We start from the raw sequence: 27,562 nt of genomic DNA, 5'->3' as shown, positions 1-27,562 counted from the left end.
TCTTCTAAACCCTGTGGTGGCTGTGACTCGGCGCTGCATTGGTTATACAGCACAGCCACTGTGGAGCTTTCCCCTGCAGCTGCATGTTGGAACAGTCAGGGACTTACCCCGACTTTTCCTGAAGAAGCGAGTTCACAGCCCTTCTGCCACGTGACCTCGATCTGGGGTTGATCCAGGGGTGTTCCTGGGCAATGACGACCAGTGATTAGTTGCTGGAAGGTGGGTGGGCTCCAGTACCTGGATGACTGCCAGGAAACCCCACTCCCCCTCCTGGCATGGGGACTTCCCACCACCACCCCACAACAGTGATATTGCAGGGCTTCAGGGAGGAGGAGTGGCACTGTGAAGACAGGCCCCTGGGCTTCATTATGTCTTGGCAGATGCCTCTAGAAACTAGCGTAGCTCAATGCCATCAACAACCTACGATAGCAGCTGGATGTTGTATCCTAGCAACTTGCTGCAGTGGTGCTAATTAGGAGTGGGGGTTAATAGCGGGCTGGATGGGCAAAGGGCCAAAGCTTTCTTTAGGCCTCTGCAAGCAGACTGATTGGATAACCACCTGCTCAGAAGAGCAGCCATGCTGCATCATTGGTCTGCTGAGCTATTCCTTGCAGGGCCAAATGACGTCTGGTGGTACTGTACAGATAACTTGTCAGTTGCTAAAAGGGAGCAGGGATATGAACACCTGCCAATACCCATCATCGACCTGCTTGCAGAGGCCTCACCATCAGGATTAGCAAGGGATTTAGTCATAGGTTATATGTATGCAGGCCATCCAAAGTGTCTGTAGAGAGGGGTCTTGATGGGCATTCAAGGAGGTTCACAGGGAGTGTAGAACATATCTAAATGATTAAGAAGAGGGCTGTGTAACGATACGCAGGGGTTGAATATACATGAAAAAGTTAAGTAGAAATACATATGTTCTCTTCCATTTGCTGGAGATACCTTGGTTGCAAATATGGGACAAAATTCAGAATAATAGATGAACATGCATATGTAATCTTTCCATCGAAACTTTTTATTGTTTTTATTAAAAACATATTCACAATAAGAAAACTTATAAAACCAATGGGAAATCTTCACAACACAGACAACAAAAAGAATGACATACACTTTTCAATTTGAGGCATTGCACAAATAGTGGAACGCACAATGTAGAAGGCTGTTGCACCCACACAGAAAGGATTTTGTTTTTCAGTAGATGCCAACATTCATCTATTGAAAGCTGGAGGAATGGAAACAAACTCATTTGCTCCAATAATGGGGATTTCAAGTTCTAAAGATGTCTCCAATGAAGTGGCCGGGGTCCAGAGAAGCTTATACCATTTAAAATGTGTTAGTCTATAAGCTGTCACAAAACAACTTTTTTCCAGAGGCTGTAAAAATATATATAAAATAGTGATGCAGACTCGGTGTAAGTTACAGATATTTGGATGAAGGTATTAAGCAAAAGGAGAATTCTCAGAGCACCACCAGAACTATACCTCACCAGGATGTTTTGATATGTGGGAAAGGAGAACTAGCCACAAAAAATCTTTTCACTACCTCTTGGAGAAATGCAGCTTGGGAGAGAAAAAGAGAGGCTTTTTATGTCCTTCTTGTAAGCCAAATATTTCAAATCATGAGGGACAAAGATTTGGGATACCAATTTCTGAGAATCCCAGCTGCAAAATCTATATCCAATTCTTGTGCTCTGGCATAATTACAATAAACCTGCTCCAACTACACAAACAGTGCCCTATCTAATGGGATGAGCGAAGCAGTAAAGAGAAGCAGTATGTAGGCAGTATTTGGACTAGGATGGTAAAATTAACCAGTAAAGACTTTCTATTTCCAATTTTTATGGCCATCTTATTTTGCTTTCAGTGGTTCTGGAAAAGTGATTCATTCATGTGAAACTCAGCTATGGATGTTAGCAATCCTTCAGGACAGTAGACATGACCCCAAAGATTCTCTTCCTTCAGAGCCTCCTAGCTAATTAAATAACAAACGGCAAACACACACCATCATGCTGAAGGGAAAGCCATAGCAGCAGCAGCAGCAGCAGATGCCCTGTCTACACTACAAACTTACATTTATTTTATACCATGTTAACTGCCTGTCATTTCCCAAAGAATACTGGGAATAGTAGCTTGCCAAGGGTGCTGAACATTTTCTATTGGAGGTCTTCCAAGCTACAGTTCCCAGGGTCCCCTGGAAAGGGGGAATGATGGTAATATTGGTTTAAGGTTATGGTGTAGATATACCCACAGATTCAATACATCTTCCCATTCCCTCACTATGAACAGGAGAAGACACATTAACACACAGAGGCTTTTCCCTCCAATGAAATGCATTCATTCACATTTACATTCACACACAGACACACCCATATTAAAATTCTTTATATTTCTGCACCTATAAGAAAACATACCCCATTGACAATGCTGAAAATATATACAATAATTAGCTAAATCTGTATATATTATACTGATAACATATACAGTAGTTAGCCAAAAGAAACAATAGTTATCTACATTCATTATGGTTAATAAATATTTTCTTCAGGCTATTCAGATACAATGGGCTTAGATCTTTTTTTATTTTTGAAATATCAAGTTTTAGTAGCTTTGGTCTCTATTCCTGCATTCCATCATCTCCAGCCTAAGCTGATCAGAAATTGCCATATGCTTTCATCTAATAAAATAATTGATTACAAAAATATGTGTTGGAAAAACTAATTTAGTTTCACTTTCAGTCTATTTTCAAACTTTGCTTACTCTTAAAAGAAAGAAAGGGAATGTTGTGAAAACTGTTGAGATGCCACCAGGTCTGGCTTGAGCCATTTCATCCCTCAGCCCAAATGGCAGCCCCTGCAGAACGCGAGAGGCCGTGTCCTTAGCGGTAAAGAGTCACGTAGGGTCCCCTACCTATATTACGTTCTCACATTAGCAGCCATGTCTTCAAAGACCAGAAACGGCCTGCAGTCTTTATTCTGTGAATAGGAATAATGACTGAATGTATCGAGTTGCAATGCCCCTTTAACATCACAATTTTCAAGTAATACTTAATGAGAGGTATTCAACACACTCATCACATTTTCTGGTAAGTACAGAAATGTCACGCTTGTTCTCCCCAGGGCTCAGTTTTCTTGAAGGCATAATTCACTCTTAAAAGTGGCAGAGGCCATGTACCTATGTGCAGAGCAACCTTTTTTCTCTTTGGTATGCTATTACCTACCACCAAAAATCCTTTACAGTCATCATGTTTCTCAATTCACAACACCATCTCTTAAAACACTTCTTTATCTTAAAACATTTTTTCTTAAAACATAGAAGTATTTTTTACATAAAAATAAATATTTACAAGCAAAATGACACAGGAATAAATAAACTCTAGTAAATAAACCCTTATGGGTTGTAGACAAATGTTTGGAAAATATTTTGTGTTTCTATCCATATTATTTTCCACAGATGAAGAAAATATACATCTAATCAAATAAATAAAGTAACATGGCTCTCCCCGATTTACATTAAATCTCAGTATTTTGAACACTTTCCACAGCCACACTGAAAAACATGAATAGCAGCAATGAAAACATAGAATTGCTGTGGAAAGTATCAGAATTATACCCAGAGATAAGCAAGGGTCACGAGTGGCGCACTTTAAACATTGTCTGCAGCATGTTCAATAGGCTAAATGCTAGTCAGTTCCACCATCTGACTTTTTTCTACAGTTGCTGGGGCAACGCCGTCTTCTGTCCGCCTTTCGAAGCCACTGGAGATGTCTTCAAAAGTCCTGCCTTTTGTCTCAGGGACTTTAAAGTAGGTGAACAAGAAGAAGAAGATGAGAAAGCCAACAAAGATGAGGAAAACATAGGCCTGACAATACAGCTGCAAGGGAAAAAGGAACAAGAAACGTTTATTACTTCCAACAAGGTAACATGCCTGATGGTTGCAACAGGACTGCAAGGGCCAGAGTGACATATCAATGGTCTTTTCCTTCTGTCCTTTGTGCTGAGTGAGCAGGAACCCAGCAGGGTGCAATGCTGCTCACACCACTCATACATCACCTCTACCACATACTATGGTGTGGCCATACCCGGTATGCTGTTAAATGCCCCGTCACTGGAAGACTTTGCATAATTTGGTGGCATCTTACAAACAAGGTAAGATGCTCCATCTGACACCACATCTCACACTTTTTTTGAAGGGTGGGGGCTGTACCTTTTGTGCTTCGTGGGGAGAAGCAAAGGGTTTAGCCCCTGTACAACTCTTCACTGAGCAGCAAGTGAGAAGGGAGTAGGTCATTCTAGCCCCCCCACCCTGTGTGTGTGTGCGTGCGTATGCATTCATAGAATCATAGAATAGTAGAGTTGGAATAGTAGAATTGGAAGGAGCCTATAAGGCCACTGAGTCCTCCTCAAAGAGCTTTGTTTCCAGACCCCTGATCATCTCCTTGCCCTCCTCTGAACCCCCTCCAGCTTGTCTGCGTCTTTCTTGAAGTGTGGCGCCCAGAACTGGACACAATACTCAAGATGAGGTCTAACCAGTACAGAATAGAGGGGAACCAGTTCCTCACACAATTTAAAAGCTATACTTCTATTAACACATCCCAAAATTTCCTCCTTCCTCCTAAACCTTCTCCTCATCTCTCATTCTCTCTTACTGTCAATGATGTTACGCTTACTCCGGTCAAGGAAGCTCGTAGCCTTGGCTTTATCTTCGACTCCTCGCTCTCCTTTATTCCTCATATTGAGGCAGTAGCTAAATCTTGTCGATTTTTTCTGTATAATATTGCCAGGATTCGATCATTTTTGTCTGTCTCTTCTGCCAAGACGCTTGTTCATGCACTGGTTATTTCACGGTTGGACTACTGCAACCTTCTTCTCTCTGGCCTTCCTTCTTCTCACATCAGTCCGTTGGTTTCTGTTAACCACTCTGCCGCAAAGATCATCTTCTTAGCTCGCCGCTCCGACCATGTTACTCCGCTTCTGAAATCTCTTCATTGGCTTCCAATTCACTTCAGAATCCAATATAAACTTCTCCTGTTAACCTTCAAAGCTTTTCACGGTCTAGCTCCTTCCTATCTCTCCTCTCTCATCTCACACTATTGCCCCGCTCGTGCTCTTCGCTCCTCTGATGCCATGTTTCTCGCCTGCCCTAGGGCCTCTACTTCCCTTGCTCGGCTTCGTCCATTTTCGTCTGCTGCCCCTTACGCCTGGAACGCTCTTCCAGAACATTTGAGAACTACAAGTTCAACCACAGCTTTTAAAGCTCAACTAAAAACTTTTCTTTTTCCTAAAGCTTTTAAAACTTGATGTTGTGCAGACTTCTACTGTTACTTTCTACTGTTAGTTTTTCCCTACCCTGTGCCTGCTTACCCTACCCTGTACCTGTTTGCATTCTCTTCCCCTCCTTATTGTTTTACTATGATTTTATTAGATTGTAAGCCTATGCGGCAGGGTCTTGCTATTTACTGTTTTACTCTGTACAGCACCATGTACATTGATGGTGCTATATAAATAAATAAATAAATAAATAAATAATAATAATAATAATAATAATAATAATAATAAAATAGCACTTGCTGTTTTTGCAGCCACATCACACTGTTGGCTCATATTCAGCTTGTGATCAACAACAATTCCAAGGTTTTTCTCGCTTGCAGTATTGCTGAGCCAAGTATCCCCTATCCTGTAACTGTGCATTTGGTTTCTTTTTCCTAGATGTAGAACTTGGCATTTATCCCAATTAAATTTCATTCTGTAGTTTTCAGTGCAGTGCTCCAGCCTGTTAAGATCACTTTAAAGTTTGCTTCTGTCTTCTAGGGTGTTAGCTAGCCCACCCAGTTTTGTGTGTTCTGCTAATTTCATAAGCATTCCCTGCACCTCTTCATCCAAGTCATTAATAAAAATGTTGAAGAGCACTGGGCCCAGGACTGAGCCCTGTGGTACCCCGCTCGTTTCCTCCTCCCAGTTTAAGAAGGTACCTTTGAAAAGCACTCTGAGTCTGATTCTGTAGCCAACAGTGGATCCACCTAATAATTGTTCCATCTAGCCCACTATTAGCTAGTTTGCTGATCAGAATGTCATGGAGCGCTTCATCAAAAGCTTTGCTGAAGTCAAGATTGTGTAGAAGTTACCAGGAAAAACTCTTCCACTTGGGATGGTCCCAAAGAACATTTATATTTGATGAATCACTTGCAGGGAATGTCACTCCTTCACCATGAAGCCCTTGCTTAGCTGCCCCCCTGCCAAACACTCCCAACCTTGGTGAAGTTGCAGGACCCATAAAGTAGATTTGCTCACACTTATCTCTTTATGCCTTTGCGTTCTATCCTGTTCCTTCTTCTGTTTTTCCCCACTTTTCTTTTTCCTTCTCTTCTCTTTTAAATTTTAGACTACTAATGCCATGGGAAGGGACCAGGCTTTTTGTTTTTGCTCTACTGTCAGCCCCCAGACACAGACTGCTGTAGTGGTCAGTAGTGTGCCTGCCAGCAGGAAGCGGTCAAAGGAGAGTGCTTACCACTGCGTAGGGAAAGAGCATGGCCACCAGGAAATTGGATGTCCAGTTTGAGCAACCAGCCACTGCCACAGCTGCCGGACGAGGACCCTGGCTGAAGAGTTCCGATACAATGAACCAGGGAATGGGCCCTGGGCCAATTTCAAACAGGGCCACAAAAGCAAGAGTAGCAATAATGCTGATGTAGCTCATCCAGGTAACAGTAGTCTGCAACGAAGAGATTGAGAATTAACTACACTTAGCACATTAACATAGCCCTAACATGCCTACTTTTGGCAAAGCATTTTAGAGTCTTTATCTGGTTCATCTCACTTTTATTCCCATCTTACAAAAAAAGGAATGGTGCTGGAAAAACAACAACCCAAAGAGCCTCCCCTCTGCCCCACTGTATTCATAGCTACGTAAAGATCTTACTTTAGCCCAGCAATTTTTGAAACTTGTGGGTGTGGGTGGGAGGCCAAAACCATGAGGGTGGGGGAGCAAAAATCTTCTCTCCCTGAATCTTCTCTCCCTGAAGATTGGATTACTATTTGGAGGCAGGGAAAAACTGAAGGACGTTCAGGTTAAAGTTAAGGCCACCCTCTACCCAAACGTTCTTCAGTTAACCCCCACCCAACAGTGAAAAATATAAACAAAATAACAAATAAATAAATAAATAACCACAGACATCAAACATTCAAAAAACAGCAGCAGCAAATAGCAACAAAACAGCCATTGTACAATTCCTCAGCCAACATCATCTTTCCCCGTTTCCCCCCATATTTTCGCAGAACATTGACTGGATAACTTCATATTCCAGTCATGACAAAGAGGTTACATTTCTTGATGTCTTAAATTAGAGTGACTAGATGACCCGGAAAACCCCAGAGACCTCCAGGAAAATGAGGGTCTCTGGGGCAACTGGGACTGGGCCCCAATTTACCGGGAAAGGCCCAGATCCGATCGGTGCAAGGAGGGCCTAGAAGGACGCATGCCCGGACTTCTGGGAACGCGTCCTCCAGCCCCTACCAGTGCCGATCTGGCCTTCTCCTTGACTGGCGCAATTGCACCAGCCAAGCAGAAGGCCTGGATCAGCCTGGGAGGTGCTGGAGGACGCATTCCTGGACTTCCGGGAACACATCCTCCCCCACCCAGTGCAGATCTAGCCTTCTCCTTGGAAGAAGCGGAAAAGGAGGAAGAGGACAAGGACAACCACTGGGGCCAGTGAGGCGGTGATAGCAGCAGCAGCAAGAGCAGTATGGGCGAAGGAGGTAAGGAGGAGGTAGCGCTGAGAATGTCCTTGCCCAGGCGAGCACACCCCCTTTCTCCAGCTGTGTTGTGGCCTGATTTGGCTACCTGGGCCTCCCCCCTTTTTTTTCAGCTGCGGTCTGGCTTAATTTGGCTGCCCGGGTCTGCTCCTGCTCAGTATTGCACCCACCCAGTCTTCACCTGGCCACAAGAGGCCCTGGGCGGGGTGGGAGGGAGATTCTCTTAATCTTTTTTCATTTTCGGTGGCAGCTGCCGGAGTTTCCCTTCCACTAGGTGTACATATGTTTTCATAATCTGATCTATTATTATCATTATTGCCAGGGAGGGTCAAAAGCAATTGTAGGATTTTCTTCCTCAGGTGCTGCAATAACTTGACTGCCTTTGGGTAACTTGACTGCCTTTTGTCTATGACCATTATGTCTGGTCGGTTGCAAGGTATTGTCTTGTCCATATGAATTGTTCTGTTCCAGTATATTTTATGATCTGCATTTTCCAAGATTGTTTCGGGTGAGTGTGTATAGTATGGTGTAGGTTGTTTGATGAGACTGAATTTGATGATCAATTATTGGTGAATTATTTTTGCAGCTGTACTGTGTCTGCCTGTATAGTCCATTCCTCACAGAATTTTACATCCTCCTGTTACATGGTCTATTGTTTCTTGGAATTGATGGAATCATCATCATCAATTGTACATGCAATATAAATATATATGGAATTAATTATTTGGATATTATTATTATTATTATTATTATTATTATTATTATTTATATAGCACCATCAATGTACATTTTATTTTATTATTTTATTTTATTTTATTTTATTTTATTATTTGCATGAGAGTAGAGATTTTGCTTCATATTGTGGGTTACTTGGCTGCACTTTTTTTGGCAGTTCCCAGTTAAACTTGACTACAGAAGACTCAAGTCAACAACCTAATCCTGCTATGGTAAAATGCCAATTAGTGACTGGTTTCTTCATTTATGTGATTCCTTTCCTCATTTAAAAATTGCTCAGATCTTGGTTTGTTTTTCTTAGTGACACGTCTCATTTCAAAGTATAAGATTTTCAGATCAAGGGGGGGAAAGGTAACCAACAATTGATACTGAGCACATGGGGACATTTTGGGTTTAATCTTTTGTTTACATTCAGTAAGGTCTATGGTGTGACCACACTTAGAATACTCTATACAGTTCTGGTCACCACACCTAAAAAAGGATATTATAGAGTTGGAAAAAGTGCAGAAAAGGGCAACTAAGATGATGAAGGGACTGGAGCATCTCCCCTATGAGGGAAAGTTACACCAACTGGGACTGTTTAGCTTGGAAAAAAGAGACTAAGGGTTGACATGATAGAGGTGTACAAAATTATGCATGGTATGGAGAATGTGGATAGGGAGACATTTCTCTCTCTCAAAATACTAGAACCTGGAGCCATCCCATGAAGCTGACTGGTGGGAGATCACACAGCACATAGTTAAATTATGGAACTCTCTATCACAAGATGTAGTGATGGCCACCAATTTGGATGGCTTTAAAAGGGAGTTGGATAAATTCCTGGAGGCAAAGGCTATCAATGGCTACTAGCACTGATAGTTGTGTGCTATCTCCAGTATTCGAGGCAGTAAGCCTGTGTGCATCAGTTGCTGGGGAACATGGGTGGGAGGGTGCTGTTGCACCATGTCCTGGCTAATGGCTGGTTGGCCACTGTGCAAACAGAGTGCTGGACTAGATGGACCCTTGGTCTGATCCAGCATGGCTCTTCTTATGTTCTTAATTAAACCTCAATTTGCTGCAACACCCAAAGTGGGTCACTGACTCTGCTGACACACAAGGCAGCAGGAACACTCACAACTTACCTTTAATACCAAGGCGAGGGTCATGAGGCCCGCACAGATCGCCATCCCTCCTAAACCAATTAAATGGAGTGTCCTGCGCCCTGCACGCTCCACGAGGAAGAGCTGAAAAATTAGGAGAAATAAATGAAATGCTTTCTGTGGCAGCAGCAGCAGAAGAGGCTCACACTTGCAGGGGGGTGGACTCGATAGGCCCCTTCCAACTCTACTATTCTATTATTCTAAGTGTGGCTTAGTCACATTCAAGTGAGGCTCACTCCCACCCACACAAATGGATATAGGGTTGCAGTTTAAATCGGTTAAAGCTTTCAGGCCCAAATTGTATTGTGCGGTGCCTCAAATCACTTCAGTTAAGACTGTCTAAGAGTGCAACCCCCAAGTCTTCCCCTCTTCAGTTGGGGGGTGGACATTCCGAGGAGCGAAAGGAATGCAAACTGGGCTGGTTTTTGCCCCCACTTGATCGTCCCATCCCTCTCCCAGCCTGCTTTCTGCTCTCAAGCTGATTTAGTTTCAGGGTAACAATCAGAATGAAGGCAGAATTAGGAACACATGCGCCCAGTCTGGGGCAGATGGAATAGAGGCAACTTCAAAGAAAGAAAGAAATGGTGCTCAATAAGCATGGAGAGTGTGATAAACCATGTGGCTGCAGCAGCAAAAACGGTGAATGAGGACGGGGCAGTTTCAGGAAACCTTCCCCCCCTTCAATTCCCACCCCCCCAATTACTTTTAGACCTCTTGGTCCAGCCATAAAAGACATGCTACCCAGTCTTCCACGCTACCCAGCGCTACGTACCGATACAACAGTAAAGATGGTATTGACCACACCAGCGCCAATGGTAGCATAGACGGGCTGTTGCACTCCAGCTTCTTTGAAAATTCCAGTTGAATAATAAAACACCTGGAGGCAGAGAAATAATTGTAAGCAGTGACCCATCATGGCATCATGGGACCCCTTGCCATCTGGGGTGGGGTGGTCCTCTGTAAAGGGAAGCCTGCTGGATGTGTGCAGGCTACCCCATGATTAGGAACTCGGAGCCATCCGCGTTCTCAAATACCACGGGAGCTTATGCCCATACAGAAGGTTCCCCTATACCGATATCCCCCCCATCACATGGGGGGCAGGGCTGACAGTGGACATGACAGTGGGGTGAAGTCAACAGGCACAGCCCTTCCCTCCCTCTCCACCCCATTCCTGTCATGTGGAGGGAATACCGGGATAGAACTAGGCTTTTTAAATGGTCAGTCATATATTAAACGCAGCAATACAATTTCAAATGAAGAGGCAGTGTAGTGTACTAGATAGCAATGAACTTAAACTGGAGGAATCCAGGTTCATATGTCCACTCATCAACCTTGCCACTGGACCAGTCGTTATCCTCACCATAAAACCACCTCACAGGTCTGTTGTGATAATTAGGGCTTTTCTACACAAGGCTGTTCTACACAATGCTACATTTGCTTTTGGTTTTGTCACAGAATTGAGATCAGAACACTACACAATGAGTTTTTCTGTTCCTGATTTTCCACTACTAAACCACTAGGTGGCACTGTGATATAGCACAAATACATAAATGGAAGTGGCATTTTCTTTTGCTGAAACTGGAGGGTCACACTGTCATCAAAAGATTCTGTAAACAACCATGAGTAGGGAATGGTGTGCAAACAAGTGTCTCATGAACAAACACTCCCAAATGGGAGAAAGAAACTAGGTGTGCCACCCTGCACTCTTTGGAAGAAAGCGGAGATAAAAATGTAATAAATACTATTCAACTCATAACCCTGTCTAGTGTTGCCAACCAACCAGGAAAAAGCAGCCAAATCTGCTCCTGTGCCTTTGATAGTGGCTTTTACAGTATGGAGATAAGCACATTATTACTTGCTAAGCAATATCTGTACATCACGCTGCTGTTAAAGAGACTATTAAAATGCAATTCTAATTTTGCCTCTGACAGTGATCATCCCTGGAACCCTGAGAAGCAACAGGTTGGCTAAAGACTGATTCATCCGTCTCTTGCCATTCACTCATATAAGGTCACAATATATGAATTCTATGCCTAATACCAATTTGTCCTAGCCTTAGCACCTTTTTAACCGACCCCAGTTCTATAGCACTGACACCAACCTGTCCCACAAAAATGTAGCAGATGAAGCTGTGCCTGTGAGGTTGGTGATAAACACACAGGAGCAGAAGCCACCAATTCATTTCTGCACTCAGGTGGCAAAACCGTGAACTACACAAAGCCTTTGTAACGGAGTTCAGCCCTGAAGATTTCTGAACGTCACGTTTTTCTTAAGAGCAACCTTAGGCCTGTCTACTGTGAATTCAATGGGACTTGCTCCCAGCTCAGTGTGATAGGGTACTCCATTTTTCATGCTCTTAACACTCCGTGAAAGTGCTCTTAAAAAACGGGAGTGAAACTGGAGGGTCATGACGTAGCCTAAAGAACTGTAAACAAGCAGAAATGATGAACGCACAATACATGTCTCATGTAGGAAAGTTACAAGTCTGCAACTTGTCCACGTGAGCTCACAACCACTAGGTGTTCATTCTAATGAATACCCATGGGAACTGGCCTCTCCATACAGCCAGCCAGCCATTTAGGAGGTGGGGCTCTCCCTCGGCGTGACGCAAATGGTTGGCAGGAAGAGAGAAGAGCTCAGAAAACTAAGCAGGAAGCTCGCATACCGCATTGATGCCGGAGAGCTGCTGAGAGAGCTGGAGTGCAATGGCAACGATGATGGCCTGGCGGTAGCTGGGGGAGCGGAAGAGCTCCGGAATGGTCACCTTCTTTTCTTGGGACATCTTGGCACTCTCCTCTTTCATCTCTTGAATATCACTGGACACATCTTGGATACCACGAAGCTTCTGGAGAACTGATGGAGGTGGGGAATCAAAGGTCTGAATTACACTTAAGGAGGCATCCATTTACAGAGAACCAACTAGTTATACGCTCTGAGCTTACTTCCAGGTGGGAACCCTTCCTAACTTGGGGATTCACATCGCCATGGTGACATAGTCTGTTCCTTATTCTAGCCCAGCCTTCCCCAACCTGGTGCCTCCCTGATGTATTGGACCAGAACTCCCATTATGCCCAGGAGCAGAAGGGTTGGGGAAGGCTACTCTAACCCTTCTGCTCAGCTTAGAGATGAACTGGCCTTTGGCCTAACCCCATCATCATCATCATCATCAACAACAACTTGAATGAAATCCCCACATTCATGCCTTGTGCCCCAAGGCTCCCTCTTCTCCCTTTACTTTCTCTGTTTACGTCTTGGGCAAATTTTACACTGTGGCAGGAAACTCTCCTTTTTGCTTGTCAAATTCTATAAAGTACCAGGTGCACTGATGGTGCTGTATCAAGTGGTGGTGGTGGTGGTGGTGGTGATGATGATGATATAAGATCAGGCTGAGACCTGCTAAGCATATCCATTTAAAAAAATTAGAATATACATGCAATAGCCTGCAAATACAAGTGTGTAATAATGCTAATATAACTGTAATTTTAGCATTTTCCCCCCAGTTAAAAGCACTTCTTCCAACATGAACTGCTAATTTTTTAAACTGCCCAGAGAGCTTCGGCTATGGGGCAGAATATAAACATAATAAATAAATACATAAATAAATAAGGGATTTTATTATATGTAACAGTATATTTATTTATTTAATTTTATTTATTTAATTACATTTATATACCGCCCCACAGCCGAAGCTCTCTGGGCAGTTTACAACAATTAAAAATAGTAAACATTAAAAGTATACAAAAATTTAAAAAACATAAAAACAGTATAAAAACAACAGTATCCATTTAAAAACAACAATTCTGGGGTCCATTAAAAACAAACTTAACGTTGTTAAATGCTGTTAAAATGCCTGGGAGAAGAGAAAAGTCTTGACCTGGCACCGAAAAGATAACAATGTTGGCGCCAGGCGAGCCTCGTGGGGGAGATCATTCCAAAATTGGGGGGCCACCACTGAAAAGGCCTTCTCCCTTGTTGCCATCCTCCGAGCTTCCCTCGGAGTAGGCACTCGGAAGAGGACCTTAGACGTTGAGCGCAGTGTATGGGTAGGTTCATGTCGGGAGAGGTGTTCCATCAGGTATTGTGGTCCCAAGCCATGTAGGGCTTTATAGGTTATATAACTATAGGTTATATAACTTTATAGGTTATGTAACTATAGTATATAACTATCACAAATAAACCTACCCAGACACCAGCCAGTTTAGGGCTGTCCTCCACTTCCAGGCAGTTGATGGCATATGATGGAGCATTTATCTCAGTTGTTTTTATCAGGTACAGTTTGTTATTGTAACCCTTTTAACTATTTAAATTGTTTTAAATTTTGTATGTTAATGATTTTATATGATGTTTTTATTACCTTGTATTTATATTTGTGATTTGTAATGTTTGTGAACCACCTAGAGAGCTTCAGCTATTGGGCAATATAGAAATGAAATAAATAAATAAAACACTTCTGATACAGCTCTTGCTAAGTGCTTCATTTTAAAACATTTTTTACAAGTAAGCCGTTGGGCAATTGGGGTTAAATAAATAACTGTTACAGCACAAATCAAGTGCCTGACTAAGAAAAAGTTGATCAGAAAAAATATCTATGAATGACTGCCCTCCTCCTTCCCTACTGTGCCATAACCAACAGTATTAACTGAACATAGTGAGAAGAAGTTAAATGCAGGAAAGGAGGAATGAACCCCCAGTAATGTAGAAGACAATTACAATTCTACTTGTACTTTACAGTGGAAGAGCAATTGTGTTAGGAACTGTGCATAGGGAAAATTTCCATGAAGGTAAAAACAAAAGCTACTCCAGTGGTAACAGAGGTGGTGTAAGGTGGTCCTGATCCACAAATATGTACTGGCAGAAGGGGCTGAGGTTGTTTTGGTGATGTATTGAGTTTGTGGCTACCTGCATGTGCTTTCTCTTCTTCCATCTTGTTGATCAGCAGGAAACGTGGACTCTCAGGGCAGAAGGGCAGGGCTGCGCACTGCAAGATGGCTGGGAGAATGGTGAATCCCAGCAACAGTGGCCAGAGTGCTTCCGTTCCCATGATCACATCTAGGCCAAAGACCTAATGGTAACATTTGGTGGAGAGAAAAGATAGATAGAAGTATCATGAACTATTCCCATATATTTCAATTATGTGTATATATGCAAATGGCATGGTTGGAAGAGCCTTTAGTTTGGTACAGTGAAGCCTACAAGTAACATTATGCAGGTGTCAGAGTTGGACACACTGTGCCCACCCTGGGAGTGGGGTCTGTTCACTTCATTCCTCTGAGCAGTGGCGGTGCTCCTCAGTAGCCAGGAAGGAGGCAGCTGTGTAATACTTTCTCTCGATTGGCTTCAAATTGTATTGATTGCAAAGGCATGCCCTCATTAGGGAAGTCTTGCCACTGAAGATGGTACTGCAGACTTCAAACATACAGGAAGCCAGATTCCGGGTGGACATCAGGAAAAACTTCCTGACTGTTAGAGCAGTACGACAATGGAACCAGTTACGTAGGGAGGTTGTGGGCTCTCCCACAGTAGAGGCTTTCAAAAGGCATCTGGACAATCATCAGTCAGGAATGCTTTGAGGTGGATTCCTGCACTGAGCAGGGGGGTGGACTCAATGGCCTTATAGGCCCCTTCCAACTCTACTATTCTATGATTCATTAACATTAATTAATGCATTTTGAAAATCAAATAAGTCCAAGGCGTATGCCCCTAGGATCCTCTTAGTATGCACCCCAAGTATCAGGTGTTTAGGATTCATGGTCTTGGCAATATTGCACTAACAGACCAACAGACAAGTTTTAGGTTTCATGGTCTTGCCCTGATAGACAAACAGACACACATCCAGTAATAGGATAATAGTTATTCCATTTTGACATGGCTTCCTTCAAAGAATCCTGGAAATGGTAGTTTGCTCAGGATTGGTGGATTCAAAAGTCCCTCTGCACAGATGTCCATCCCAGAGTTCCCCTAATAAGATGAAATCGGCACCAGTACTAGCAAAGCTCTGCCAAAACCTCACCCACCTGATCCCATTTAGGGTATTTCTTTGGAAAATGTTGCCCGCTCTTCAGCTGAAAAAGCTCCCAGACTCCCTTCGAATAATACCAATGAATGACAAAGCTGTGTGGCTTAGAAACCACTGCAGAAAAGCTGGTCTCACCTGTGCCACCAGGATGCCCACAACAATGCCCAGCTGGTTCAGTGTGCCAAATGCCCCTCGCAGTGCAGTGGGGGCGATCTCGCTGATATACATGGGCACAAAGCCAGTGCAGAGGCCACAGAAGAGACCAATAACAAAGCGGCCAATAATAAACATTTCCACGGCATGTGCCAGCTTGGAGAAGCCCATCAAAGTGCCACCCACAATGGCCAGAATATTCACCAGCAGCATAGAGTTTCGCCTACAGGGAAAAATCAGTAGTGATTTAAAAAAACAGAGGAAAGTTTGGAGAAAATCACATTGGAAATAGATATACTGAGGGCTGGCCCAGGAGATTTGGGTACTTGAAGCAGAAAATCCAAGTGGCACTACCCACCCCTAATTAACACAAGGCACAATCCATCACGGGGACATCTTCCCATGCAAACAAACCTCATTGAAGAGCATTTCAACGGGCCATGCACAGAAGCCTTTCCTACTAGCCCACAGTTCAGCTATGTTCTTCTTTCCCTTTGTTGCCCATAATGGAACCGAAAATCTGCTGCTGAAGTGGCCACCTTATTTCACCTCTGGGCAGAGCTCCCGCTAGGTAATTCCACAACATGTATCTGTCATGTCTGGCAAGAGACAGTTAAATCTCCACCTTGTGTCTGAGTTCACTTTTTGGAAAGGAATTCCCCATTGGTTTCCAAGAGGGGATACAGTTTCCTCTCTCTCCCCGCCCCCTTCCTATGCTTCACAATGGAGGAAGAAATTGCTCAGTCGGCCAGAATCTTTCTACCATACCTGCCAAATCGGTTGACAAAAAGTCCAACAGAAAGAGAGCCAATCATCCCTCCTACTGAGAAAATCGCCACAGAGAGGGACCACAGTGAAGTTAGGAGAGTAGCAGAGATGGGGCGTTTTGTCCGCTCTATCCATGTGTCATTGAAAAAGCTTTTGATAATCTGTAAAATTAAGAAAGACACCAGGCATTGGGTTAGATTCTAATCGTTAGAGCCATACATCAAGAACATTTTGGAAATTTGATACACAAAAGACATGGTACAAAAGGACAAAGGGGTAGAAGGGAACAAGAAAAGCAGGAAAACACAGGGAAATATTCTTAAACTTACAAAAATGTTAGGGATTTTAGGGTGCAATCTTATGCATGTTTAGACAGAAAAAGTCCTACAACTCCCAGCATTCCTCAGATAGCATGGCTAGCTGGGAAATGCTTGGAGTTGTAGGAATTTTTCTATCTAGACGCAGAATTGCACCCTTAGGTGGTTTAAAAATAATATACTGTTACAGCAACAGAAGATTTCTGGAACCACAGAAATTAAGAGACGAAAACGCTAATCTGGTTCAGAAAAGGTGAAATGCTCAGAAATTCTAAATTAGGATAGAAGCCTTGGTTCCGTGAAAATTGACCAGGAATTTCTTGATGAGCATATTAATTTCATTATTATTTATTTAATTTCTATACTGCCCCATAACTGAAGCGTTCTGGGCAGTTTACAACAATTGAATATCTGCAATGGCAGGCACGTTTCCTTGAAAGCTATTGACCTATCATTATGCAATTCAGGAGAATATGGGGTAATCTAGAATCTATGTCATGGTCTCAGTTTACAGGGATCAGTGGTGAGATCCAACAGGTCTATCCAGTACACCCCATAAACTGGGTGCACATCTTAGAAAATATCCCCAGATCCTCTGCAATGTGGCTCCATTACAGATAAGTCAATGTAGAAAGTTTCCCTAAAGATTCAAAGTCTAAAAGCTGTTCTACAGGAATGAACATTCAGTGAAGTAGTGTGGAAACCCTGCCCCATGAGTGCTGGAAGACCTTCTGCTTCTTTGCAAGCTGCTGCTCCCACAGCCTCCAGTCTTTATCTGGTGCCCACAGCCGTTCTCTGCCAATGAGTACTTAGGTCGTATCTGAGGCAGAGAAAAGAATCAGTCTGGAAATATGGAGTGGATAGGAGATGCATGGCTGAAGTAGGAAGGGAAGAGAGGCTGCCTTGGGATTCCCAAGTTTCCCCCCTTAGGTGGATTACTGCCTTTAACAGCTGCTGCTTGCATATCAGGCAGAAATTCAAAAGGTGCATCATTCTTTGACAAAGCATAGAGCCTCTTTCAGGAAGAAAAGCAGAGTGCCTTTGGAGAGATCAACAGACTCGGTACTTCAGAGGGTATTATCGGTGCATGAGACAATCTTCTCTTGCTAAAGCTGCTATCCTATACTCATTTACCTGGGAAAGTATAGGCTACATTTTGATATCCCAAAATAGATCCTATACAGTGTAATATTAACATATCGATCAATGTAAGTTCCTTGATTATATTGAAAAATTGCAGAAGGTTGTATCTCTAAAAGGGTCCATTTTCTCACATGTGGCTCTGTTTAAACAATTCTTTTAACCATGTGACCCAAACATTTTTTAGAGAAAACCACTGAATTAAAAAAATTAATAGAGACACACAAGGGCCACCTTCCAATAGATCCAGGGCTCCTGCGAAAAAAGGGGCTGGTGAAGCCAGAAGTGAGAAAAGTGCTCTCTGCTAAAATTCCCTCTTCTCACAGTTGTTAAAGTCACAGAAATCCTTTCCTTGCCACCTTTGCATCTGGACTACCCAATTCAAATGTGTAAATACTAGTGCTGCTTTATTTGAAGAAAGAGATCAGGGTACAGCCATATTCTGTTCTACCACCAGATGGCAACAGGACAATAACATGATTGGCCAGCAGAGCAGCTTTGCATCTCCCCCCCACCCCCACCCCCCACCCCCAGGCGATGACATCCACATATTTCCGGAGTCTGGGTGGCTGTGCTACATGTGAGTCACTCTCAAAAAAGACCCCACCCACGCACCTCTCTCTTAATGGAATGGCGCAAGTGTGAGATGTGCTATTGGGAATTTCCCCCTAGTCATCTTCCTTCCCCCAGCAATTCCCTGTTTTGACTGCAAGGAATTTAAAATATGAGAGCTGGATAAGACAGGCAAGACTTAGATCCATGAGAGCAAGAGGGAGAAGTAGTAGTTAGGTACATGACTGAGCGAGAGGCAGCAATTAGCTACGAGTGTGCAGCCGGGGCAGCTAGGAGCGAGCGCTGAAGTAGAAGAGAAACCCAGGAGAAACAGGAACCTTCTTCCTCTCTCTTGGCTCTTCCTGGACGCTTCCTTCCCTATGCCCTGTCCTGCCCTCTGCTCCCCTCGTTCCTTCAACTAGCTGTTCCGTGATTCAGCAGCTTCATGTGCCTTGCCCTCAGTTTGTCATGGCCAGCCCTCTACCCCTGCCAGTCCCATCCCCAAAGAATAGGGTCCATTTCCTCCTAAGCACTCATGTTCCTGAGAAGGTAGTTCAATCTCACTCTAATTCAAGGATTCAAATCTCCACCCCCCCTCCACAAAATTCTCTTTATAGAACCAACAAGGCCTTTTTGTGTTTTGAAGTATGGCCAGCAAGAGCAGGGGCATTTCTTAGGTTGCGTCCTCCAGCTAATAGTTCCAACTGTGCCCTATAACATTCTAAGTCCTTACAGGACTCTTCTGCAAAGACAATAGAGCAATATTCTTTTGATGCCCGGAAAATATCTTTGTATTTCCCAGGCCTTTTAATCGGATCTTTTAAAAAAAACTCTGTTGCTGCTACTTTTACATTGCTCTCTTTTATTATCTGAATGTTTTTAATAGCTTTTAATGCAATGCTGATTTTTTTTTTTTTTTTTGTAAAGCACCCTGGAATTTTTTTTTGAAGGACAGGATAGAAATCTCCATAAATAATCAATCAATCAATCCCTTTCATCTAATTGATGTAGGCTTCCAGGTGCCACCAGAGAATATGGAATTACTGTGAAGCTGCCTGATGCAGCAGGAAAAAAAGAAGCTGTGACTTCTCCTGCCCATTCCCAATCCTGGTCCTGCCAGCTTCTGCTGCAGAAGCACTTGTGAAGTCCGACTCACTCCAGCAGGCAAAGGAGGTGAACAGATGTTGGAATCATTTGGAAAGGGCACAGGTGGCTGCTTGTTTCCATTTACAAAGGGGGACTTATATACCTACACACACACACCATTTCTATTCCACCTTTCCTCAAGTAAGCTCAAGGTGGCATGCAAAGTTCTCCCCGTCACATTTTATCCTCAACACTATGCTATCAGTATTTTCATATGTGGTGGGATTGTAAAAATATTCAGAAGTTTTGGCAAATGGTATTTAAAGAAATAAATGAAATAATGGGATGAAATGTAGAAATAGACCCACAGACAGCATTGTTATCAATATATGAAGGGGTCCAATGTACACAAAATAGTAAAGAATTAATAACTAATTTACTAACAGCAGCTATACTGATAATTGCTAGGAATTGGAAAGAACAAAGGGAATATAAAATAGAAGAACTGTATAAAGAAGTCTGGGATATTGCTATTAATGATAGGCTAACGGGGTGTATGAAAGTTAAGAAAGGAATATTAAAGCGGAATGATTTTGTTAAATTTGTATTAGGGAAATGGAAAGGGTATAAACTGTCACAAGAGGTGTTACAATTTTGGAGTGGAGAATAATGGTCCCAGGGGGTGGGTTGCACTTATTGCACTTATACTGGCTCCACAAAAAGCTTAGAGATGACCTGAAAACAAAAAGGGATACATATAGGAAGTGGAAGGAAGGCCAGGCTACAAAAGAAGAATACAGACAAGTGGCGCAGAAGTGCCGAAATGGTGTCAGGAAGGCTAAAGCTCAGAATGAGCTGAGATTAGCGAGGGATGCTAAAAGCAATAAAAAGGCTTTCTTCAGATACGTGAGTAGTAAAAGACAGAGGAAAGAAATGGTGGTTCAACTGCTTAATGAGGATGGCAAATTGATAACAGATGACAAAGAAAAGGCTGAAGTGCTCAATTCCTACTTTGCCTCAGTCTTCTCCCAAAAGCGGGTCTATGACCACTGTGGAAAAAGTGAAGCAGAAGTTGAGGGGGCAGGATTACAGTTTGTGATTGATAAATGGTCAAAGAACACCTAATTTCCTTGAATCATCCTAGAGTAATGAAGGAGCTAGCGGAAGAACTCTCAGAACCTTTGTCTATTATCTTTGCAAAATCATGGAAGACGGGTGAGGTGCTGGACAACTGGAGGAGGGCTAACGTTGTCCCTATCTTCAAAAAGGGCAAAAAGGAAGAACCTGGGAACTACAGACCAGTCAGTCTGACATCCATCCCTGGGAAAATTCTGGAGCAGATTATAAAGAAGTCAATCTATAAACACCTTGAAATCAATGTGGTGATCACTGGAAGCCAACATGGATTTGTCAAGAACAAGTCCTGTCAGACAAATTTGATCTCATTTTTTGATAAGATAACCTCCCTTGTGGACCGTGGGAACGCTGTGGATGTCATATATCTTGACTTCAGCAAAGCTTTTGACAAAGTACCACATGACATTCTGATTAACAAACTAGCTAAAAGTGGGCTAGATGGCTGCAAGAAAGGCAAATGCTATTTTGGGCTGCATTAATAGAAGTATAGCTTCCAAATCACGTGAAGTACTGGTTCCTCTCTATTCGGCCCTGGTTAGGCCTCATCTAGAGTATTGTGTCCAGTTCTGGGCTCCACAATTCAAGAACGACGCAGACAAGCTGGAGCGTGTTCAGAGGAGGGCAACCAGGATGATCAGGGGTCTAGAAACAAAGCCCTATGAAGAGAGACTGAAAGAACTGGGCATGTTTAGCCTGGAGAAGAGAAGATTGAGGGGAGACATGATAGCACTCTTCAAATACTTAAAAGGTTGTCACACAGAGGAGGGCCAGGATCTCTTCTCGATCCTCCCAGAGTGCAGGACACGGAATAATGGGATCAAGTTAAAGGAAGCTAGATTCCAGCTGGACATCAGGAAAAACTTCCTGACTGTTAGAGCAGTGCGATAATGGAATCAGTTACCTAGGGAGGTTGTGGGCTCTCCCACACTAGAGGCCTTCAAGAGGCAACTGGGCAAGCATCTGTCGGGGATGCTTTAGGGTGGATTCTTGCATTGAGCAGGGGGTTGGACTCGATGGCCTTGTAGGCCCCTTGAAACTCTGCTATTCTATGATTCTATTATTATCATTTTTATAATGGTTATTATGATTATTATGGTTATTACTATTATTACTAGATTATTGTATTAGTTTTTTCTTTGTTCTTTATTGGTTATTATTGTAGGGTAATGAGTTGATGTGTTGTGATTATTGTATACTTTTAATTTAAATAATAATAATAATAATAACAACAACAACAACAACAATAATGACTACAACACTATACTATCAGGTAGGTCAGGCCGAGAGTCAATGATTAGCCCATGATAACCCAGTAATCTTCATGGCTGAGTGGGAATTTGAACCTGGGTCTACCAAGGGTCAGTCCAATATTCTTAACCACTGCACCAGCTTTCTATATGAATGCTTCTTGGGTTGCAACCTAGCAGCTCCAAATAGTTGTGGGGAGGTATCTTTGTTGCAGAAAGGGAAATTCATAATCTTCCTGCTCTCCCAGCCCTATTTAAAGACTGGATGGTGTGCCTGCCTACCAAAGGTGAAGCATTTCCCTACAAAGAGGAAACTGAATGAAATTGAAAATGATTAATTAGAAGGCAACATCTGGAGATGCCCCTTGTAAGTTATCAGTTTCCCTCTGCCTCAAGACCAAGTCTGAAGATTTGCTGCATGGGGTGTGTGTGTGTGTGTGTGTGTGTGTGTATATATACCTGACAAAGAGCTTTCCCATCTATTACCTGGAAAACTAATTGCATTTTCCGAACAATAATATGTTGACTGGATTCACACAAAACAATGGCAAATCGTGGGTTAACAGCTGTGTGATAGTCAGGAATCCAGGAGGTATCACCAGTACGGAACTGCAACTGTTGAATTTCTTCCTCACATAAAGCTGTTATGAACAGCACCTTTGTCAGGACAAAGATGGCACCTGTAAACTCAAAATAAAGGATTTTTGTCCCTCTGAAGAGAGTTTCTCTGCTGAGAGGAGAGAAGTCATGGAATAAAGATACATCCTATTTATGAAGATGCAGTTCCGTGGCTTCTCTCTCCTCTCAGTCTTCTGTACCCTTTCATGACTTTCCTGACCCCTCAACCTCCTTGTCACTACACCCAAGCACAACTGATTCTAAGGTAGTGACGGAGCCGCCTCAAAGCCCATAAAGTGCTTGTCAGTGCCCTTACCTCCTCAGGAGCATTGATGACTCCTGTGTTGTACCCATACTGCAGGGATCCGATGACAGCCACACACACGGCGGAGACAAGGGAGCACGTTATCTTCTGCAGAAGGGAAGGCGAGAAGAGGGTTAGTCCTTTCACATGGTCCTCAAACAAATTGTCATTCTATGCAGACATAGAATGCAGTTCAGGATCTCTTAAATATCAGAATATATCGCTCAATGAATTTAAAGTGTTAAGTATAGATTTTTTAAAGAAGAACCTAGACTGAATGTGAGTTAGGGATAGCTAAGAATGTAACATGTGCTTAACTTTCCAGTGCCTTACCTAATACTGAAGTTCGAGATAAACAAAATGCCTGAGCCTCCATTATTGAGTTTAAATGCTCTGGAATTGCTATAGGTATAGTCCCAGAGAGTTTGGAGGTAGCTACTAAGTGGGATATCTAAGATGACCACCCTGGTCCTTCCTATGCCTTTAAACTGTGCCAGCCTATTTACAGGTACCCAGGTGCCCACTTCAAGGCCCTAGGTGGGACAGACCACCACAGCAATGTGTATGGGTCCAGTCAGGTAAGGTCTATTCAAGTCCATTGATTCCATATGCTTTCAGTTTATCCTATCCCTTCATGAGATCCCCACCAGATTTCCTGCCTGCATCCCTCCTTTAGGAAGCTAAGCCCAAAGGCAAAGGAGTCTGCCATGCAAGGCAACAAGCTCATAATCACATCAACTCCAGATTCCTAGTCAGTAACCAAAGAGAAATCCAGATGCTTGTGTTAATGCAGTGTCTTGCCTTAATTGCATTTTATAAGATCTCAGTAGAAATCTGGCCTGGTTTTTGTTTTGTTTAAATGTGCTTAAAGTTCATATTTTAAATTTTTGCAAAAGTAACAGAGATTGCTGTGCGCCACGGAATAGCAAGGCACTCTCCAGTGGTGGTGTCTTGTATATTCAGAATAAAGCCACTGCCCCAAAAGCCAGCCTTGGGAGTATCTTCAAAATCATCATCATCATCATCTCCTCCTCGAAGATAGCTAATTTCTATCACTACATTTTGGGGGCACTGAAGAGACTAACTATACATAATAGCACGATAATGCAATGCCTGTGGACATGGGTCCCACTTAATTTCAATAAAGCAAAATGTGGCGGATGATTTAAAGCAAAGAAGGGACAGGAGAGCTGAATTCTTCCCCTGCCCTCACTTGTCTCGCCATTATTACCTCTATCCCGCCCCACGTACACAAGCTGTTTTTCTCCCAGTGGAGCTTAAGGCCAAAAACAAACAACCCCCAAAACACTGGTAGAAAATTGCTGGGAGGAGCTTATTTTGAGGAGTGGGGGAGGGATTCAGCCCCACTACCTCCTTCCTGCCTGTCTGCTCCCTCTGTGCTTTTCAGTTTCCCCATCCCACTTTATGCAAATTTGAAGCAATGCCATCTGCTGCCATTCAGGTCTAACAAGAGCCCCTTGGTAGCCCTTTTAGTTGAAAGGGAAGAAGCATAATGCACAAAGACATGTGTATAAATCCCCCAAGGATGGCCACGAATGTTTAGGATCTTTCAGTTCTTAGTCTAATAATTATCATTTAACATGGGTAAAATGCGTTTTGAATGTTCAAAGCACTTCAATATCTGTAATCTTAACCACAAAATCTTATTAACCCACCCCCACCCCATGCCAGTTGAAGATGGAGGGCTCAGACAGAGAGAGAGAGAGAGAGTCACTTGCCTAAGGTCAGCTTGGGATTTCATAGTTGGAGATTTGAAGTAGGGACTTCCTGTCGAATAGCTCACACTCATAGTCACTATATTGGCCTACAACTGCAACACTATTCTGATTGATTGTAGGGGGCTGGGGTCTTCAACCCCTTCTCCAATGATGTGTAACCCCGTGCAAGTCCATGATCACATGTGCAAACACCGTGGGACGTGGTTTTCTTCTACAGGCCACACTCTGCTAGGCAGCCTGGCTTTCCTCCCCATGCAGCTCTGTCTTCCTGCGGACTCACCTGAATGCCTTTATATCTCAGAGGGGTCTGTGATAGTCCTAAGCGCAACTATGGACAATGCTCTGTTCTGGAGTTTCTGCTACTGCCTTTTCCCACTGCAAAGGCCCTCAGAGCCCTGTGCAAGTCCATGAGCAACCTTTGCCTGAAAACACTTCATGTGCTTGGCTGTCCATTCCTCTGAACTTAATATTTTTTGTCCTCTGCTCACATATCAAGTGTTTTAGCTCCACATTTTATGAAGGCTTTAAAACCTCTCCTCTAGAAATTTAGTTCTAGAATTGTTATCACTTGTTGAATTCAAATGGTACAGTAAGGACTGTCCTTTGCCATCCTCTAAATGACCTTGACAGAGGTTTTTGGCAAGACCACTCTCCTGAACCAGGACAGGAGCAGTCAAACAGTGCATCTGTCCCACGGGCCAGAAGTGCTCCGGCAAAGCAAGCCTCCCCAGGCATCCCTCCATCATCTCTGCAGTGCGCCTGGCCTGGCCTGGCCTGGCCTGCCCTCCTCTGGCGTCTTGGCTTGCGTGCTCTCAGGCACATGCTTAAAATGAATCCTCCACTCATGCACACAGCAGCACACCAGGGGGATGCCCAGCCACAACGTGGCCCTCAGACCTCCCAGAGCCTAATTCTCAACATCAGGAGGAACAAAGGTAATTTCTTTTCTTTTCTTTTCCATGTGGAAACTTCGAAGCCTTCGGATGTATAGGGTGAGGACAGACACATTCATTCATTTATATTGCACACGCTGCGGGGTGGGGGGCCGTGCTCTCTTTCCTTTCCCATTACATCGGGTTAAGTACCAGCCCCCCACCCCAATGTGTTCTGGGGGAGGGGTTAGTCTAGAAATCAGCTTAAAAAGAAACGATTAATATATTTAAATGATGTTCGAGGAACACTTCAGCAGCAACCTTTTGCATTCCTCAAGGACTTCCCGGCTCTCACAGAAACACCAGCACTGCCTCCCCCAACCCCATCCTCGTTGTCTGTTGCTATTGTTCCTAGCTTAGCATTTAAAAAGTGGATGCACATTCGGCGGCGCCAGAACAGCACGGTGTAAACTGCTTAGAAACAAGCTTAATTTGGAAGCACGGCGCGCACCACGCATTTGCGCCGATCGCCCAGCAGCCTTTCCTTACCTTCTTGCTCTCCATCGTGCCTGCCCTTGGTTTCACCGCCCCCCGCGCCCAGGCTTCCTCTTGGGGCAGGCTCGGATGTCCTTCGCAGGCGGCGCGGATCCTTCCCAAGCCTCGCAGACGCGGCCACTGACTGGGGGAGTTGCTTGGTCTAGAGCCTCTTCCCGTGTCTGCTTTTCTAGATTCGCTGCCTATTTATGGCTTCTGGCGGAAAGGCGGGGAGGAGAGTTCGAGGGTGGCAGAAAGACGAGGCCCCGCCCTAGTCCATCCCTGCGCGGGATGAAGGCTGCGTTCCGACGCCGCGCTAACCGGGGTGTGTGCGTGCGGGTGCGCGCGCGTTGATTAGCGTGGCTTCCGAACTCAGCCAAATACAGAGAACCACATGGTTTATGTATTGTTTTACTATACCTTCTGCACACGTGACGACATTGTTTCCCCGTTTCAAACCTGCTGCAAGCACCAAACCATAGTGTAGGCGGGTGATGAAAATGTCCCCCAAACCTCCAAATTAGACAAAGAAATGTATTACGATCGTAGAGCAGCACAATTCAGCCAAATTGTTTTACGCTTTGGAGAATAAAGAATGAAGAAGAATTAGTTGTCCAGCCTGAATCTCAGTTTCTCCTTCAACTGCATTTCTTAAACAGGTAAGCACAATTCAGAAGTAGATGAAATAAATCACATTTTGAGGAAATTCGAACGTTTCACAATTAAGGGTGAAATCCTATGTCTATTTAGGTAGAAAAAAGCCCCACAATTTCTGGCTGGGGCCTGCCGAGAGTTGTAGGACTTTTCCTTCTGTCTAAACAGGCATGTATAGGTTTACATGCTAAACCTTTTCCCAGTGAGGCATATTCTAGACCCTGGCAGAGCTCCTGAGCTGTAGCCTACCAAAGGACCTGATGCTGTTTTATCAATGTTTTCCTTTTCCACAACTTGATTTAGAACAATTCATTTTAATTAATCTGGTTTCTGTAATTCTTTTGACACCATAAAGATTGCTAAGGATGATTAATCAAAGATTGGAAACAAACCAATATTAAAAAAAAAGTGACTTTGGAACTAGTTTGTTTCTGCACATCCACCTAGTTCAGCAATGTGTCTTTGGCAAGATCTACACTACTGTTTTGAAATGCTTTGTAACAGTAGTGACAACTGTTGGGGCCCAGGACATGCTCCGTATACAGTTTTCAAACTGTTTTCAAAGTGTCATATGCTGCTTGGTGTACAGCCCAAGACATTTTGAAAATCCAGATGCACACCTTAGCTGTAAAAGTATAATAATACAATAAATAATTGAAATACACTTCCAGCACAATCCTATGCATGTCTACTTAGAAGTAAATTTCATTGAGTTTAATTATCTTTACTCCCAGGTAAGTGGATATAGGATTTCAGCCTAATTATCTGATTTCACTGATTATCTAGACCCATTTCAATCAG

General features: G+C 43.4%; 1 protein-coding gene across 1 annotated transcript; it reads right to left on the bottom strand.

The window, feature by feature from the left end:
• Positions 1-1,002: 1,002 nt before the first annotated feature.
• On the bottom strand, positions 1,003-26,137 carry LOC134404817 (solute carrier family 2, facilitated glucose transporter member 3-like). Its single transcript, XM_063135730.1, has 10 exons — positions 26,123-26,137; positions 22,975-23,070; positions 16,562-16,722; positions 15,776-16,016; positions 14,524-14,686; positions 12,290-12,477; positions 10,397-10,501; positions 9,607-9,708; positions 6,507-6,710; positions 1,003-3,872 (listed from the first exon to the last, which is right to left on the bottom strand). Exons 1-10 carry the CDS (start codon positions 26,135-26,137, stop codon positions 3,675-3,677), a joined length of 1,473 nt encoding a protein of 490 aa, XP_062991800.1. The 3' UTR covers positions 1,003-3,674.
• Positions 26,138-27,562: the final 1,425 nt, after the last annotated feature.

The sequence above is a fragment of the Elgaria multicarinata genome, chromosome 10 (assembly GCF_023053635.1).
Source record: "Elgaria multicarinata webbii isolate HBS135686 ecotype San Diego chromosome 10, rElgMul1.1.pri, whole genome shotgun sequence".
NCBI lineage: Eukaryota > Metazoa > Chordata > Lepidosauria > Squamata > Anguidae > Elgaria > Elgaria multicarinata.
The sequence above is the reverse complement of the archived record's forward strand: the minus strand, read 5'-3'. Positions and strand labels throughout refer to the sequence as shown.

What these genes read in the sequence shown, in the direction of transcription:
- LOC134404817 (XM_063135730.1), bottom strand. An exon ending in TCATCAATGCTCCTGAGGAG is followed by an intron (nt 16,723 to 22,974) that starts GTAAGGGCACTG and finishes TTAATTTTACAG; the next exon opens with ATTATCAAAAGCTTTTTCAA. An exon ending in TGCTCTTTCCCTACGCAGTG is followed by an intron (nt 3,873 to 6,506) that starts GTAAGCACTCTC and finishes TTTCCCTTGCAG; the next exon opens with CTGTATTGTCAGGCCTATGT.